The 18,429-nt window shown below is 36.9% G+C and overlaps 1 protein-coding gene and 1 long non-coding RNA gene across 6 annotated transcripts in view; one reads left to right on the forward strand and one right to left on the reverse strand.

Moving 5' to 3' along the window:
- PDE4B (phosphodiesterase 4B) overlaps nucleotides 1-18,429 on the forward strand; it is a 428,537-nt gene that overhangs the window by 55,649 nt on the left and 354,459 nt on the right. Inside the window, exon 1 of one of the 2 annotated variants that reach the window (XM_081818569.1) lies at nucleotides 12,791-13,041. The exons of the other annotated variant lie outside the window; for it this stretch is intronic. Coding sequence (XP_081674695.1) covers nucleotides 12,806-13,041 — 236 coding nt within the window. The 5' untranslated portion in view covers nucleotides 12,791-12,805. Of the gene's footprint in view, nucleotides 1-12,790; nucleotides 13,042-18,429 lie in introns of those variants that run through there. 2 annotated transcript variants of the gene reach the window in all.
- LOC145721285 (uncharacterized) overlaps nucleotides 1-18,429 on the reverse strand; it is a 47,617-nt gene that overhangs the window by 23,437 nt on the left and 5,751 nt on the right. For 3 of the 4 annotated variants that reach the window (XR_014144898.1, XR_014144899.1, XR_014144897.1), the window contains exon 2: nucleotides 12,969-13,085. This is a non-coding gene — a long non-coding RNA (uncharacterized LOC145721285). Of the gene's footprint in view, nucleotides 1-6,645; nucleotides 6,721-12,968; nucleotides 13,086-18,429 lie in introns of all 4 variants that reach the window. The other variant, XR_014144900.1, reaches the window with a different exon arrangement.

Below are 18,429 nucleotides of genomic sequence, written 5' to 3' on the forward strand. Positions count from 1 at the left end.
ACCCAGGTTCCCCCAGACAAAATTATTTAAAAAATACCTCCGTAGTGAAGTTAGTTGCTGCCTTAGTGAAACTAATAATTTTTATTGCATCTTCAAATTATTTTCTATTGTCCTGAAATATGGTGTTTATAGAGAAGCAATTCTAGTTTCAGGATATAACATAATTAAAGTTAATAGTTTTTTTTTTTTTTAAGATTTTATTTATTTATTTGAGAGAGAGAATGAGACAGAGAGAGAGAGCATGAGAGGGGGGAGGATCAGAGGGAGAAGCAGACTCCCTGCTGAGCAGGGAGTCCGATGCAGGACTCGATCCCGGGACTCCAGGATCATGACCTGAGCCGAAGGCAGTCGCTTAACCAACTAAGCCACCCAGGTGCCCAATAGGTTTTTATATAGTGGAATTTTCTTTATATTTAGGGAATATCCATGTGTTTCCTTCTTGTTTTCCTTTGCAAAGCAGTACAGCAGATGAGAGCATGAGTTTTGAAGTTCAGTGACTTTGTATTCAAATCCTTACTAACTGGATGATGTTGGGTAATTCATCTTAACTTCCTCTAATTCAGTTTGTTCATCTGTAAAGGGTAGATTATACTTCAAAGGGCTATTATGGGGTATGTGACGATAATGTGTGCAAAAGCAACTAATACATAATAAGCTCTCAAAAATGCTAGTTATTATATCTTATTCCCCCAACTTGCTCTCTCTTTTTCCTTCTGCCTTTCACTCCCTCAAGAGAAGCCTAGAACATATCCTTCCTTCACAACCCTCAAAAGGAACCAAGTCTGCCAACACCTTGATTCCAAAACCATGAGGCAGTAAATTTATGTTATTTAACTACCTAGTCCATGGTACTTCCTTACAGCGGCCATATCAAATTAATACTGATTTTGGGATTTTGGTACCAGGAAGTGGGGTACTGCTGTAACAAACGCTTAAAAATGTGGAAGTGGCTTTGGAGTTCAGTTGTGGGTAAGGACGGAATAGTTGTGGGTAGGGACTAGATTGCCTTGAGGAGACTTGGTGGAAATATGAGTATTAAAGGTGCTTCTGTTGAGGTCTCAGGTGGAAGTGAAGAACACATTATTGAACACTGGAGAAAAGGTGATCCTTGTTATAAATTGGCAAAGAACTTGGATGAATTATGTTTTAGTTTTTTGTGGATGGAAAATAGAAATTGTAAGTGACAAACTTGGATTGTCAGCCAAGATTTCTAGGCAGAGTGTTGATGGCATGACTTGGTTTCTCCTTTCTGCTTATAGTAAAATACAAGAGGAGACAGATAAATTGAAGAAGAAATTGTCAAGTAAAAAGAAACCAGGGCTTGAAGACTTGGAAAATTCTTGGCCTTTTCCTATTGCAAAAAAAGAAAAAAAGAGAAAATGTGTTCTAGAGAGAACATCAAGGGTGTAGCAATCATGCAACTCATGGATCCAGTCATCTCAGCAGAAATCAGGAATAGAGATATGGTTATCCAGGAAAGATCTGTGGTGGACTCTCTTATCTGATGGCTTGGACCCCTATGAATTGCATGGAAGACCCCCAGGTTTTTGAAAAAATTTGTATCAACAGAAACACTGCCAGTTTGGATTGAAGGGAGACAGAGCCAGAATGAAAGGAAAGAAGGCTATCAGACTTCTGAGATTCCATGGGTAGGAAACAGGCTGATAGATCTATCCAGTTGCAAACATGTGTAATCCTTCAAGAAAAGTGAAGAATAACCTTGAAGGGGATTCAGAGGCCAGTGGCTACTACTGACACTATAAGCCCAGAAGGCATAAGCCCAGGAAGGTTGGGGGCATTTCCTCCTTGATTCCAGAAGGGAGACTCTTCCTTAGTTTCAGAGGGTGAACCACTTCCTCAATTCTGGAGGGCAGGGCCCCCACTGCTCAGGGCTGAGGGCCCAGCGGACCAAGCCCTGAGCCAAAAAAGATTATTTTCAAGTATCAAATTCTAATGGAATTTGTTCTAATAGGTTTCAGACTTGCTTGGGACCCATGACCCTTTCTTCCTTTCAGTGTATCCCTTTTGAAATGGAAATATCTATCCTGTGCCTGTCCTCCCTCTGTTGTTGTCTGTCTGGTATCATAGGTTCACAGATGGAGAGGAATTTTGTCCCACAATGAGTCTTGCCCCAAATTTTACCCATAACTAATTTGGATGATTTAAATGAGCTTTTGGACTCAAAGTTGATGCTAGAGTGGTAAGAATTTGGGGAATATTAAAATGGGATCAATATATTTTACCTGTGAGAAGGACATGAAATTTGAGGAGTCAGAAGGTAGAAAGTTATGGGTTGACTTATGTCCCCCCCATATTAATATGTTGAAATCCTAACCCCCATTACTTTAGAATGTGACCTTATTTGGAGATAAGATCTTTATAGAAGTAATCAAGTTAAAATGAGATCATTAAAGTGGACCCTAATCCAATAGGACTGGTGTTCTCATAAAAGGGGAAATGTGGACAGAGTCATGCATAGAGGGAAGACAGCCCTCAGAAGGAGCCAATCCTTCTAACAGCTTGCTTTTGGACTTCTGATCTCCAGTACTGTGAGATAATAAGTATCTGTTGTTTAATCCACCTGATCTGTGGTATTTGTAATGGCAGACCCAGCAAATCAACACACCCTCTCCCATTACTATTACGTATGTCAAAGGTTCAGCCTAAGTGTTACAAAAAGCAATCTAATCTGTGTTTGATAAGGGATAGTTGAAAGAGCTATAGTTATTTAGGGTATAAAGTAAAATATTAGAGGATAGATCTTTGAAAGTCTTTCATGTGACTTACTCATTGTAATTCCAAGTCACAGAACTAGAACCAATGGGAGAACATCACTGGGAGTCAGGCTTTAGTTTAATAGGAAGAAAAATGACTTGCTATTTACTTTAAAAACTGGACAGAAATCACCTATGTCTTAGTTAGAATTCAGAGAGAGATGAAACAAGAGGTTCTGTTGGTTGGTTGGTTGGTTGGTTGGTTTGCATTGGTTGGTGTGTGTCACTAGGTGGGCATGAACATTCCTTCAGTATTTAAAAAAAAAATCATAAACTGAGCCAGGAGCAAGGAGTAGGGACTGGCAGGGTATACTAAGGGGAAAAAAAAAAAACTCGAGAAACTCTGGACAAAGAATACTTCCCTATTTATCTTGGAGGACAGTCTGAATGAGGATAATCTACTGTGAAATAGAGAGGAACCCAAGTACTGAGGAAAATAGAAGAGAACCTGGTTTTGACCTCCTTTAAAAGGAGAGCAGGTGAATAATGAGGCAGATAAGTTTAGAATTATGATTAGAATTGAGCTGTGATATTGTGCCATTAGAATCTAAGTACCATGAGGATGGACATGGGTCTAGTTTACTCACTGCAGTTTTCCTTGGACTAGCTCAGTACCTGACTCATAGTTAACATTTAACTATGAGTTAACTTATGAGTTATGAGTTAACATTTAACTATGAGTTAATACCAGTAATTATGTACATACTATTGATTCATATTCCTAGGCTTTTAAACATTCATTTATTATGCACAAAGCATTTTGTATATGTGTACAAGAATTTTGGATAGAGAGGTTAACACATAAAGAATTTGAATATTGTTGAGTATTATAGTTGTGACTTCACACAAAATTTAGTGTCAAATGAATATGCTTTAATCTTCAAAAAAACCCATGGAGTTCATTTAAATACAGTGTCTTAGTTATTTTTCAGAAAGTGTTATAAACAATATCCTGATTTTTGAAATAAAAATGTTAACCACTCAAAAAAAATATATTATGGTTTTTACCCTCTAAGAGCATAGAGTTTTTTTGTAAAGCACGTACATATAAGGAAGCAGTTATAAGACTGATGCTGAAGCTTTCTCAGATAGTACACATCATGCCAATGGAGACTTACTATGTATGTAGAGAATAAAGATTTGCTAAAGTAAAAACAAAGCTTTTTAGAATTATGATTTTATGTTGAGTAACAAATATGAAAACTTCAAGAAATAATGCAGGCTTACTAAAGATAATAGGAAATCCTCTTCTTGGCACATAGTACCTACCCAGTAAGTATATCTTTGAAGCATGTGTGAATTAGGAGAAATATAGAAAGAAGTAAGGAGAAGGAGTGAAAAGATCAGGGTTCTTTCAGAAGTATTCATGATGCCACAGTGGAAAAAGGAAACTGTTGCTTGGGAAAGTGGTCAGGATAAGAGAGATTGGGAGTCACCTAGAATCCATTTCTAGAAGGACCTCTTTCTAACTAGCCACAAAATGCATCAGACATTCTGCTTTTCCTCAGTGATAGAGCCTCAGCCCTCAGTAGTGTCATGGAGGATTAATTACAGCAAGAGTGAGTATGAGAGATCACTGATAGTCCAAATGCAAGCCCCATGGATGTAAAGGAATGGCCAAGTCAAGAAGGTAAACAGTAAAGTCTTCAGGAAGAATGTTGATAACATAAGTGTTATAAACTATAAAACCAATTTGAAACTTTCAGATTTTGTAGCTGATACTATTCTATTAATGGTTCTGTTTCCAGGTAAGATGCGAGTAATCATGCTCCATTCTGTTTTTACCCCAAAATACAGCTTTAGGTCCCCGGCAGAATGCATGGATCAGCTATTTGAGAACTCTGAAAAGTAAACATTAGTGGGAAGATTGGGGAAGAAATCTCCATTGTTAGAAAAGAAACAATCTAAATTGAAAATGGGCAAGAATCTTGAACACTTTACCAAAGAGGCTGTACTAATGGCAAATAAGCACATGGAGTCATGGTCAACATTAGCCATTAGGGAACTGTAAACTACGGTCAGTATGAGATACACACTACCCAGTTATTAGAATGGCTAAAATACTAAAAGACAAAGTGCTGGCATGTGTTTGGAGCCATTGGGAACTCTCATGTTGTGCTAATGGAAATGCAAAATGATGCAACCGTTCTGGAAAAACAATTTGACTTTTTGTTATGAAGATTAATATACACTTAGCATATGACCCAGAAATCCCACTACTTGGTATTTACCATAGAGGAATGACAACATACATTTATACAAAAACGTGTGCATGATGTTTATTGCAGCTCTATTCAGAATTGCCCCATACTAGAAATGGTCCAAATGTGCTTTTGGTGGTGAATGGATTAAACAAAAACAAAAACAAAAACAAAAACTGTGGTACATCCATACAAAAGAAAACTATCTGGCAGTAAAAGGGAATGAGCTATTAATAAATGTAATATTGTCTAAATGTCAAAGATACTGCACTGAGTGAAAGAAGCTCGTCTCAAAAAGTTAAGTACTGTGTGTGTGTGATCCCATATATATGACATTACTGAAAACATAAAATTGCAGTGATGGAGAATAGATTAGCGATTCCCAGGAATCAGGAGTGGAAAGAAGGTATGACTATAAAGATACAGCTCGAGAGAGTTTTGGGGTTAACAGAACTGTTCTATATCCTGATTATGGTAGAGGTTACATGAATCCAGACATGTGTTAAATTTCATGGAACACTGCACCAAAAAAGGTCAGTCTTATTGTATGATAAATTTAAAAATAAAACAAGAGAGATGAAAAGTAACCAAGGGAGCTTTATAAAAATATACATTCTATTTAAAAGTCTTTGCTACAAAGTTTAGCATGCTTACATATAAAATGTCCCCACTCTTGGATTTTACATATGCTAATATTGTACTGTTTCAATCGTATGAAATATTTACATGAAATGAAATTTGAGTTACTTTTTTTTTTTTTTTAGATTTTATTTTTATTATTTATTTGACAGAGAGACACAGCGAGAGAGGGAACACAAGCAGGGGGAGTGGGAGAGGGAGAAGCAGGCTCCCCGCAGAGCAGGGAGCCCAATGTGGGACTCGATCCCAGGACCCTGGGATCATGACCTGAGCCGAAGGCAGTCGCCTAACCGACTGAGCCACCCAGGCACCCGAAATTTGAGTTACTTCTTAATACTAGAATTTCATGCACAGTCTTAATAGGTAAAATTCTGCTTTCTTCATTATAAATCAAAAAGCCATCATCATTAATGTTATTGAATTTTAAAAAATTTTTAATGTGAACAGACTTTAATAGAATATGTTGTAAGTAAACAAATTAAACAAGTTAAGTGAGCCAATCATGATCCAATCCGCCATTTTGGAAGCATTTTCCATATTCATATGTGTTCTGTACCCTTTGTAGACTCATACTGTTACACCACTAATTTAAGAAAATATTGTTTCTGTAAAATACTTGCAAATATATACTCAAACATGAATGGATCCCTGAATATTAGTCTCTTTTTTAAGAGCAGTGGAGTGAATTTGACTTAGTTTTCATGTGTGCTATACTCTTTCTATGATCTTTATAGTACCATAGTTAATTGGTCTTAGACAGATAATTATTTACATTTAAAAATTTTAACTGTAGATTAATGCCATACCACTTTTTTACATATTTCACAGAAGACTGCTAACAGAGTAGAAATAATAAAGAGATACGAGCTCATTTAGAGAAAGAGGTTTTCCCAATGTGTCTTTGTTTTTAACATATATGTTCCTGATATCCTATTCATTTGAAATCACCCTTTTAAGTAATTTGCTGACAGGTTAGTATTATCTTTAGGAGCTGGAATACCTTCTTTTAATGTAGATTTTAAAACACCTACCATGGGAACAGTTTCTCTCCTTGCATTTAGGTATCTGACTCATCTTTGCTAATACATCTTGATGTTAACAATGACCTAGGAAACAAAGAGAGGAACTTCCTTAGTATTTTTGTCTATGCAGTCTGCCTTCACAGGATGTGCTTTGTGAGGGAAGCACCTAATTACTCTGCCAAAACCAGAAAGCACCATGAGCAGAGGGCCTAGCAAGTCTGTCCTATCTCTACACTACCTAATGAACAGAGATTGTGACACATGGGCATTCTGCTTTTGCCCTGCAGTAAGAATGTGAATGATAATAATAGTAATAATAGTAATTTTTAAAAAAGATAATGAAGACATGCTAGTTAAAATGGCAAACATAGCCAAACTGCTAGGATTTAAGAAGTTCATTTTGGAAACATTTGTAAGCTGAAGTATAAGAAGGTAGGCTATTGGCTGGACTAGCTGTCAAGACAGTAAGAACAATCTGTGGCTAACAGGAAGGCATGATTTGGGGCACTATATTCATTTTCTGTTCATATTTTCAATCAGCAAATATTAATAGATTAGAGCAATGTCAGGCTGTGGAGATAAAGAGATGAGTAAAATCGTTTATGTACTTGGAGAGCTCATAGGTTACTCCAGGAGACAAACAAAAATACGTAGTACAATGTTCTCTGAAACATTCTGCTGATGAATCAGGTGTTGGTAGCGCGAGGCTGGGGTGAAATAGCTGACTCTGCCTATGGAAGCTGAGAAAGATGGCAGTGAAGAGTTTTCCCTTGAGTTTAGCCTTAATGGATGAGACGGTGTTCTTGGCAAAGAAAGTAGAGAAGTAACATGTTTAGGCAGTGAAAACTACATAAAATAATATGCAGAATTGTGGAAGTGTTATGGCTTAATGCCACCATAGCTCTTGCTCTCCTTTGAGAGAGGTCATTTATCCCATTTTGGCCAACTCCCCCCCTCCCCCATCTTATTCTGCACTGAGGAGATCATTCATTCATTCATCCAACAAATATTTATTTGAATACCTGCTGTGTGGTCAGTACTGTTCTGGGTATTGGGGTTATACCAGTGAACCAAAGTTCTTGCTCTCATGAAACGTAAATTCTTAGAGGAGTATAAGCAATATAGCTTCCCTTCCTGGGATTCAAGGGACAGTGGAGGCAGTACAGGTTAAAACTGATCCTTCTGGAGCACTAGTTTCATAATGGTGAGTAATTAATAGTGTCATATGGGTATCATCTTATAAAGATAACATGCTAGATGACTTCAGGCTCAAGGACATTTAGTACTTGTGAAAATGCACTTTTGGTAACATGACCAGACCACCCTGGGAGCATGCATTCCCTCTTCTGTCCCATTAGGTTCCTCTGTTATAAAAAGTGTGGTATAAGGTCAACTCCTTAAAAAGTATGCAATTTTGATCTCAAAATGATCTCATCTGAAAATGAACAAAATAATGTGCATTCAGTCTACAAATATTTATTGAGTATTGACTCTGGGCCAGACTCTGTTCCATATTCTAGAAATGAACAAGACTCAGCCCAGCCCTCAAGGACCTCAGAGGTTAATACTATCGGGAAGTCCAACAAAGACTTCAATACTACTTGTTGGATAGTTTATAATAAGGAAAAACTGAAGTAACTTGTTGAAATGCTTACCACAAAGTCTGGCACCCAATAGGTATGTGATCAATGTAAGCTACTTTTCTGTAATCCCTTAATTCTAAAAAGAGTGGTCAGTTAATTGTTATTCTCCAAGATGGCTAGATAACTATCTCCATTCAGCTGAATGTTATCTTTTCTGAAGTCATATTAGAATAACTCTAGCTCTATTTCTTCAAATAGAGAAATTTCTGAAATAGAGAAATTGGGAGAAGTTGCCATCTGTGGTGAGTGGGGCATTCTGTTAAAAGAAGCTACCAGTGTTTCTTGGTGTTCTGTATTCATTTCTTACCTTGTCTGACTGAAAGAAGAGCTTGTCTGTATTTAGTTGAATAGAGCCTAATGGCTGTGCTCAGATGGTATGTTGTTTTAGAAAAAGAGCACGGGATAGTGACATAAAGATATAATCCACAATGATTTAACTCTGTTAATATTGATAGTCTTAAATCTATTCCTCTTCAAAAAGAAGCTTCCAAGTAAATTCTGTCTTTTCAAATATCCAGTTTTGTATTTATAGTAAATGTGAGCCATATTATTTCGTGTTCAGCATTGTTATGCATAATATTATTGCATAGAATCTGTGGTTTTATGCCTTTAAAATACTTTAGTTTTATAACAGTAAGTTAGTTAAAAATTGGTCACTCAGTTCAGAGAAAATTTATTCCAGGTAAACTTGTAAAATCTGAAAGGTAATGAATATGGAAAGAATGTAATTGTTTTCATTTAAAATAATTTGATTACAAAGCCATAACCCTTAAAATACATTTAAACAATATTATAATACTTGCACTATATGTTTATCATTTTTTTGGTTGTAATTAATTTGCTTTCCTTTTCAATTTAATGAAAAGTCAAAATGTATTTAAGTTTTCTGTCATATTTATAAATAATACATTATTGATTGTTTTTGACCATATAACTCTATTCAGATCCTTTAATGATATGTTGTTATGATAAATTCTTGATTCTTACTGCTTTCACAGGATGTGGATACCAGGAATTTCATTATTTAAAATTGAGACATAGCTATAATTGCAATTCTCAAGTAATTCCCAAGGGCAACTATCTGCGTACTAATAAATTGACTCAGAATTACTCATCTCTCCTTTTGAGGTGCCAAGGGCTAAGCATGGCATGTAGATAGGAAAGTTTTTACTCTGGCTCCTTCCTAGGCTCTCTAAGGGCACATAAACTCTGTTTACTTTCTTCTGGGCTTTTTCTCCAGTTCTGCCTGTCTCTCTCAAAACAGTATATTCTTTGCTGAAATATAACAGGGTATTATCTGCCTTTACTATGCTTTTGTGTACTTTTTCTTAGGTACCATCTCCTGTTTCCTACTTTCTAGATTCCCTTTTGACTTCAATATTTAATACGGTATTGAGTTTCTCTTGGGCATTTTGGCTCTAGAAGCAAACTTTCATGCATTTCCTTTCTTCAGAGGTAACTAATTCAGACTTCAAAATAGTCTGATTATCAGGGCGCCTGGGTGGCTCAGTCATTAAGCGTCTGCCTTTGGCTCAGGTCATGATCTCAGGGTCCTGGGATCTAGCCTCACATCAGGCTCCCTGCTCCATGAGAAGCCTGCTTCTCCCTCTCCCGCTCCCCCCTGCTTGTGTTCCCTCTCTTGCTGTGTCTTTCTCTGTCAAATGACTAAATGAAATCTTTAAAAAAAAAAAAAAAGCTTTAAAAAAATAGTCTGATTATCTTTTAAGCTTTGCATCTCAATTAACTGTCTTTGGTATTCCTTAATGTTATTGAGACTAGGTAGAGTTAACAGACTTTGTTTTTGAGAATTTTATTTCTTAGCATGACTCTCAAAATTTCTTTAACTAGGACATTGGCTTGTCACAGTGGGCAAAGTGAAAAGAATAATGTGAAATGTCACATAATGTCACATAAATTGCCAATAAGAATCGAGAAGTAATTACAGTTGCATCATTATGCTGCTTCAGGTACATGTCTGGCAGCATTTCCTTATCTGAACCCTAGTTTACATACAGCTAAATCTAGGTTATGCGATTTGCCATCATTTGGGAGAAAAACAATCCCTGAAATGCTTACTATATTTTGGCAGCCTCAAAAAGTAAATCTGAGAAAGACCTTGGTAACTTCAAATTGCCTTTTTTTTTTTTTTGCAAATGAGTCATTCTGAATATTGGTAGGATCATATATTCACATGTCTCGGCTTTTTTTTTTTTTTTTAATTTTATTTATTTGACAGAGAGAGACACAGCGAGAGAGGGAACACAAGCAGGGGGAGTGGGAGAGGAAGAAGCAGGCCTCCTGCAGAGCAGGGAGCCAGATGCGGGGCTCGATCCCAGGACCCTGGGACCATGACCTGAGCTGAAGGCAGACGCTTAACGACTGAGCCACCCAGGCGCCCCCACATGTCTCAGCTTTAAATCACATTATCGTTGGAGGAAAGTCCTAGCTTTGTTTTCATCATGCAGTAAATAATAGGTAGCAGCAATATTTTCTCCCATGATATTACTAACAATCCATTCTCAAATAGGGCAGTTAAAATATATTCAAGTATATAAGGAAGATGTGCTAGGGCCTAGCTAGACAAACTGTTTTGACTCCTCAGTTTCATATAATGAAAGAGTGCTCTCTTGGGAATCAGAAAGCCTGGACTTTATGTTTAGCTCTAATGTCAACTACAAATATGACGTGGGACAAGTTACTGAAGTTCTCTAGGACTGTTTCTTTGTCTTTTGAAATGAGGAGCTGAACAAGGTGATTCCTGGTATTTATTCCAACTCTGAAATTCCCTAACTTTGCTTTTGTTCATGAAATATTTCTAGTGTGTTATTGCAGGATCGCTATCTTCCCAAGATAGTACCTGTACACTAGGAGTTTAAATCCTTTCTGTTAGAGTTGACTGACTTCCCCCAAAGGCTGGTGTGGGGTTTCTCTTTTCCTAGGTCATCTTCTGCTCTTATTCGGTCCTTCAGATATTCAGCCAGAGTATATGACATATGTGAATAACTTTATAAAGGTGGAAGCCCTCACACCTTAGAGGAAAATTAACATCTCCCTTATTCCCTGAAGTCTTCCTGTGAATCATTTCTTAATTGCCTCTCTCGCTGACTAGCCCAAGTTCTGCGTTGTCAAATTTTTGTGAGAACTGGCTGGCCCTGGTGGCAATCAGTGCTCGTGCAGACAATATCCGTACACTTCGAGCAGCACCATATTCTTTTCACTTCCACGTGCCTTTTATAGTATAGGAGCTGCATTCCAGTCTATTTCTAAATGAAATTTCAGGTTACAATGATCTGCTTTGGAACTTGAGACATTATTTGGATTCCCCTCCCTATACATCCCATTTGCATGCCCTTGTGAACAAAGTACACACACACACACACACACTCACAGACATAAACTGTCTTGTACACCTGCCTGTGTGTGCGCGCACGCACACATACCTGCAAATGTGCTCACACAATGCTTGACTTTGGACTCTGCACTTTGCCGGGCCCCATTTTTCCCGGTTGTTACCTCCATTTCTGTTCTGCGAAGCTTTCTTTGGCTTTCAGAAGTGACTTTGCATCTAACTAACAGAGTGGCTGCTGTGGGCAACCCTTGAACAATGAGCTTAAACAGAAGAATGAGGGTAATGTTTATTGGAATAAAGATTAGCCTTTAAATTCCTCAGGGGAATGAACCAAATCCAATGTTTTCCTGTTAGCTGACATTTTTTTATATTGATGCTGTTTTGGATCTTCTGGAGAAGGGAGGAAAAAAAAGAAACTTCAGCAGATCAGCTTTTTCATTCAGAAAATGGAATTTGGGGGGCTGTTTTAGCTAGGCTTTTTTGATAGTCCCCGATTTAATGTTTTCACTGTGATAAGGACAGTAGCTTTATAAATCTTGTGAAAATCTGAGCGATGGAGGGTGTTGTTGAGGGGGAAACAGAGTGCAATTATTTAAATAATCCTAGGCCAATAAGCATTTGGTAGGTGGAGTTACTGTTGTGTGCATTACAGGGCAAGATAATTCTGAATGAAGACTTGAAACATCACACATGCTGGACGGGCTCTAGTTCTGCTTTTTGTGCAAATAAAACAAGTGACTAGGTGCCTAGGTTTTGCTGACTATCCATTAGCGGGTGCAGCTTGTGTGATAAGATTTTAAAAAATAGCATGTAAAGGATTTATCAGAAGCCCTTATGAATATTTCATGAATTGATATATTCAGCTGAATGAATTCAGTGAGTGTCAGTGTGTAGCTTGCAGACAAACCTCATCCACAAGGAGGCTGCTGACATAGGAAGCACTTTGGCGCATTTTCAGAGGCAAAGCCAGGCTGATAAAGCTCCTTGTGACAGCCTGACTTGCCATTCTTCGAGTATGCTGCTTTTGCTCTAAGCAGCTCATACACGGGAGCCGCAGCTTCTGAAATTAAACTGGGAAACAGTTTGCAGACTCCTCAGCCTCCTAACCTGCAGCTGTGTCTCGGCTATGTTTGAGGTTTTTGTTTTGGGTGGTGAAAGCCAGTGCTCCATATAAGACATGACAGCCAAAGAGTCTTCCAAAGAACTTACAGCTTCTGAATCTGAGGTTTGCATAAAGACTTTCAAGGAGCAAATGCACTTAGAACTCGAGCTTCCGAGACTGCCGGGAAACAGACCTACATCTCCTAAAATTTCTCCACGCAGTTCACCAAGGAACTCACCATGCTTTTTCAGAAAGTTGCTGGTGAATAAAAGCATCCGGCAACGTCGGCGCTTCACTGTGGCTCATACATGGTAAGACGGGATTTGGAGGTGTCTGCGGTGCTTTTCATTAGCGGCTGTGATTCAGGAATGTAGAAAACAGAACATTTGAATTTTGTTCAGAATGCATACCATAAGTGTGAAATGACTGGAGAGCGGGTCCGCTGAAGAAGACATAGTGCACTGTGTATTAAATTATCATTGTGCTGCCAAGCTGTTTCCAGATAAAATAAGCCTTTAACTCTGGGGAGTCTTTAAAATTACTGCTTATAAAAAAACACCTAGGCGATTCTAGCTAAATTAAATACTGAAGGAGTTGTAAACCTTCAGTTTTCTGTTTAATCTCTGTTGAGGTGAGAGCTGACTTTTTTGGGGGGGTGTTTTGTGGCTGTTGTTGATGATATTTTTTAGTAGTTTATTTTTGGTACGAGAATTAATGTTTTAATCTTAGTTCTAATTTATTTCTTATGATCATGGATAAAGTCAAACTTCATTATTGCATTGCCATGTTTGTAGTGTAGAAACTAGTGGGTTTTTGATCTATTGACTTTACTTAGGGAAAAGGAGAATGAAGTTCCCACTTCTGAAATGGCATGGTTAATTAGTCTTATTTGGATTCAAATTGCTATTATCTTTAAGAGCCTCTTGTAAAAAAAAAAAGGTAACTTCAAATTCATTGGCAATAATAAATAAATTCCCCGTTTACTTAGGAGTGGCAAGTAAATAAATTCAAGAACTTTCTATAAAAATTGCACTGAGTCTGCCACCTTTAACATGTATGTTACATACAAGGGGGTAGCTTCCTTAAATCAGTATGATAATGAAATGTAAGAAAAAGCACAATAGAAAGTAAATAAACTTTCATCATCAGTGCTAGGGCATTTCAGATTTCTCTGAAAGATATATTTTCTTTCAGATTAAGATACCCTTCAAAACTGGGTATCTGTATAGTTTTTATTTAATAAGGACCATAGCAATAAAGGGAGCTAGTACTTCTTACAGACAGTTCTAACATAGTGATTTTCGTGACTGTATGTTAGGTTGCCAACCAACATTATAAACCGAGGATATCTGGGTTTGCAGATTAATATTTACTTAAATTCTGCTTTCTCCTCATCTGAAATGTTTGTCTCATCCACTGCACAGTGCCCTGGCAAATTCAACTTACCCCTAAAAATACGTAGCTTGCCTTTGATGGGTACCACATGTTTAGCTTAAAACATACTTTACCTAGCTAAAAATGATATGGTTATTTTTGTTTTCTGAAAATGGACTGTTGTTCCTACAATTGCTTTATTGGATAATTTTTTTGGTCATCTTTTTGATGAATTAAATCTTAATTATAGTCTCATACGTAGAATGCATGTGATTATTTTTTAAAAACCTACCAGTGGCAGCAGATGTATATAGAGATTTATATATAAGTATGTACTAAAGAACTCCTTTCTCTCATGGTTTACTCCACCCCTAATGTATTTTCATATAGTTTTCTAAGTAGTATTACTGGATAGGAGAAGGGACATGGGTATAATTAATTCTCATAAAAAGAACAAAGATGGAAAATGTACAATTAACTAATAGACTTGTATGTTTTACTACTTGTATGTTTAACTACTTGTGTTAATCTCAAACCATTATTTTGACCAAAAGGACATTTAATTTTAGTAAGCTAATTTTCAGATAATGGTAAATCTTCCTAAAACTTTAGTAATATTTTCCTTATTGTAGAGTTTCTGAATATAATAATGTGACCTTTCTTTTACTGAGAATAGATTTTGATGTGCTAGGAACATGAGCTATAAATACTGGATTTTTTTCTTTTTCAAAAGAACCCAAATCTTAAAGTGATTAAAGAGCCAGTTTCACTCATGCGTTATACAAATTTTCTTGCAGCAAGTTACAAAAAGAACAATTAAATGATATCTAAGGTAACTTATGCTCTTGGAGTGATCTTCTAGCTGAGTTAAAACAAAAATTTCTACAAATTGTCAACCCCCCCCCCCCCCAAAAAAACCACATGACTTGGTTATAATGTACCATAATATAGGTTTAAAGAATCCATTAGTCACCAAACTTATAAAATTAGTTATGACCATGATTCATTTTCACTTTTTCTCCCTCTCAACTCACACACTCCCCTTCTCATCATTCTTAGTAAAGCTATATCAGTTTGTTCCCAAGTCCTGATTAAGTCCATATTTACATTTATTTCTATTGTTTTATTTCAGTGTATGTTTAGTATTTTTCAAATTTATTTTCATGAAACATTTCAGGAAAATTTCTTTTTAGAAAATATACACATATCTTATGTATTTGAATGACTTTTTTGCTTATCTTAAAAATTGTTTTTTTTTTAGCATTGTATGTAATAGTTACATGAGTAAATAAGAGCATAAGTACGTTATTTTTGCCTCTTTGTCATGATGAAATGTAACCATCCTTTCACGATCAACAATTGGTATTTTCCAAACCATGCATTTAAGTTAGAAATTCCAAGATATGCACTTAGAAGTCTCTAAAAACATGTTATTACTTTACAGTAGACAGTAGGCTTCTTTTAAGAAGACTGGATTGTTTTGATTCCAGCATTGAAATTAAAGTAATTTTCATGATGAAGCTAAACAATGCAGAAGATGCAGTTTATGTCCAAACCCACTGAACAATTTTTTTTTTATCTTTAGTTATTTGTAGATTTCATATTTTGGTCAGATGAACGTGTAGTTCTGGTTTTGAAAACCCAAGTTATGAAGTGTGGGCTAATGGCAGGAGATTGAAGAAGCACTTGTGAAATATTGACTCTGGGATTATTTTTAAAATATCTGAAAACAAAAGTAGATATTCAGTGGGTTGTCACTAATCAGAATATTTAAACAATCCTAAATCTGGAAGGAATTTGGGTGATTATCTCATTGCTTCCTTCTACCCTTGGGCAGACCACAATTACTCCATCTTTGACATATGGAAATCTGCCCTATTTTTTATGACTCTGGAGAAAATAGTTCTATAACCTCATTTGGTACACAGTCTCATTACTTCATGGTCCAGGTATTAGAAAATTCTTCTGGATGATTAATCTGTATATAACATATAATATTTATAATTAGATTTTTGGTCCTCAATGAATACTAAGAAAAGGCTTATAAGAACCTGCATGAGGGGTGACTGGGTGGCTCAGTTGGTTAAGTGCCTGACTTTGGCTCAGGTCATGATCCCAGTGTCCTGGGATGAAGCCCCATGTCTGCTCAGCGAGGAGCCTGCTTCTCCCTCTCCCTCTGCCTGCCGCTCCCCCTGCTTGTGCTCTCTCTCTCTCTCTGTGTCAAATAAATAAATGAAATCTTTTTTTAAAAAAAAAAAAGAACCTGCATGAATCCAAAGATCATTATTAACTGGTTCCATAAAAACTATTTTTTTTTTTTATACCCTCAACATATAGAATTGAGCATTGCTGTGAGCAAGAAGAAATTCTGATTCAACCTATGGGGATTCCAACACCTACTATATTTTAAATTCTTTACTAGAATGCTCATATGTATTATCTCATCTAATTTTCATTTGAAGTATAAGAGTACTCTAAATTCATGTTCTTTGCAAGATTACATGTTGTAGAATAAAAAAAAAATGTTCTGAATTGCTTTAGCTTCTACCATGCATTTATACTTTGTTAACCATTAATTTGACACTGAATCACCATCCCAAATTTCCAAATTCTCCTTGGAGTTCTGGAACCCAGTAGTAGACGCCACACTCATTGTTAGATGATATGAGAAAATATAAAAAACACATCTTACATTGCAAAGTGTCAGTGAAATGTTTAGGGAGTTGGAAAATTAATGCCAGAGTCCTTAGGTCAACATATTATTTATCCCTAACCCCAACGGGTTACAACTTCTGAGGCATAATCTTATTCTACCTGGCTCCTGTGGCCTGCTTTCTCCTGACTGGCACCTGCCACAGTGTCCAGCTTCTTCAGCCTTCTTTCCTTTGCGGATGTTCTCACTGCAGTCAGTGGTTCTCCTCTACCATCAGCAGAGTGATGCTCTGTGAGGAAAGTTACTGGGGATGACCTTCACTACACCCTGGGCTCACCACACACTTCTCCCTACACTGTCCTCTTTTTTTTTTTTTTTAAAGATTTTATTTATTTATTTGATAGAGAGAGTGAGAGCGTGCACAAGTAGGCAGAGTGGCAGGCAGAGGGAGAGGGAGAAGTGGACTCCCCACTGAGCAGGGAGCCCGATGTGGGGCTCGATCCCAGGACTCCAGGATCATGACCTGAGCCGAAGGCAGATGCTTAATGACTGAGCCACCCAGGCGCCCCTTCTCCCTACACTCTCCTTTTGAAGAGCAAATGTACTGGTGAGCACCACATTCTGTCCTTCTATTCGTGCTTGCCCGTGGGAATGTGCCTGCCCAGGGAGCAATATTCCTTCACTTGGAGTTAGTATTAGAAAAAAAGACTTGTGTTTTTCTCCCTTTCTCTCATTTAGTTCTACCTCTATCTTGGGAATCTTCCCTCATTTTAACAAAGGTTCATGAAATGTGTACTCTTGTGTCTAATAATTGAATGCAAATGTATTAAAAGACGTCGTTCATACTCTACAGGAGCTTATACCTGACAAGGCAAAACTGGAATGACTAGGGGAAGAGTAAAAATAGACCAATGAATATAGTACATGCCTGACTTTTCTCTAAATTTTAGGCACAATGTAGGCATAGACGTATGCAATTTAAGTCTAGTTTTTTAGCGAAACCTACTAAATCTGTGCCTTGTATTCTTCTTCAATTTACTTGAAATATTTCCTAGCAACATTGGAAAATTTTTGAGAAATACCTGTGTCTTTACATATTTACTGATTGAACAGTTGATTGAACAAAACACTTGTTGAGAGACTACTGTGCTCTAGGCCCTACTCTGGGTTTAGGAGATACAAAATGAGAAAGATAGAGCCCTTGCCTTCAAAGAACTCATATACCGCCTGGCAAGCAAACTTATATATTAATAATTAATCAATGTTGTGTAAATAATGCTATTGAAGAATCATGCCCCATTTGTCATGAGAGCACAGAAGAATTAAAGACCACTGGAAAGTGAATCAATGTGTTAGGAAAGGTTTAGAGAAGAGGACATTTGTGTGGGGTCTTGAAAAATGAGTAGGAGTTTTCTGGGAGAAGAGTGGGCAGGAAGACCATTTTTTGGTCAGAGAAATAATAGAAATAAGGAAATTCCATTAATCCATAACAATATAAGAGCTTACATTTATTTAGCACTTGCAATGTATGTGACATTATTCTAAATATATTTACTTATTTAGTCCCATGAAAAGCCCGTGAGTTATGAGTTATACGGTATTATTACTTCCATTTTATAGGAAAATAAGTGATGCACAGGGAGGACCCAGGGTTACACAGCAAATAAGGGGC

The sequence above is a fragment of the Leptonychotes weddellii genome, chromosome 4, assembly GCF_054177405.1.
Source record: "Leptonychotes weddellii isolate Sample4059 chromosome 4, ASM5417740v2, whole genome shotgun sequence".
NCBI classification, from domain to species: Eukaryota; Metazoa; Chordata; class Mammalia; order Carnivora; family Phocidae; genus Leptonychotes; species Leptonychotes weddellii.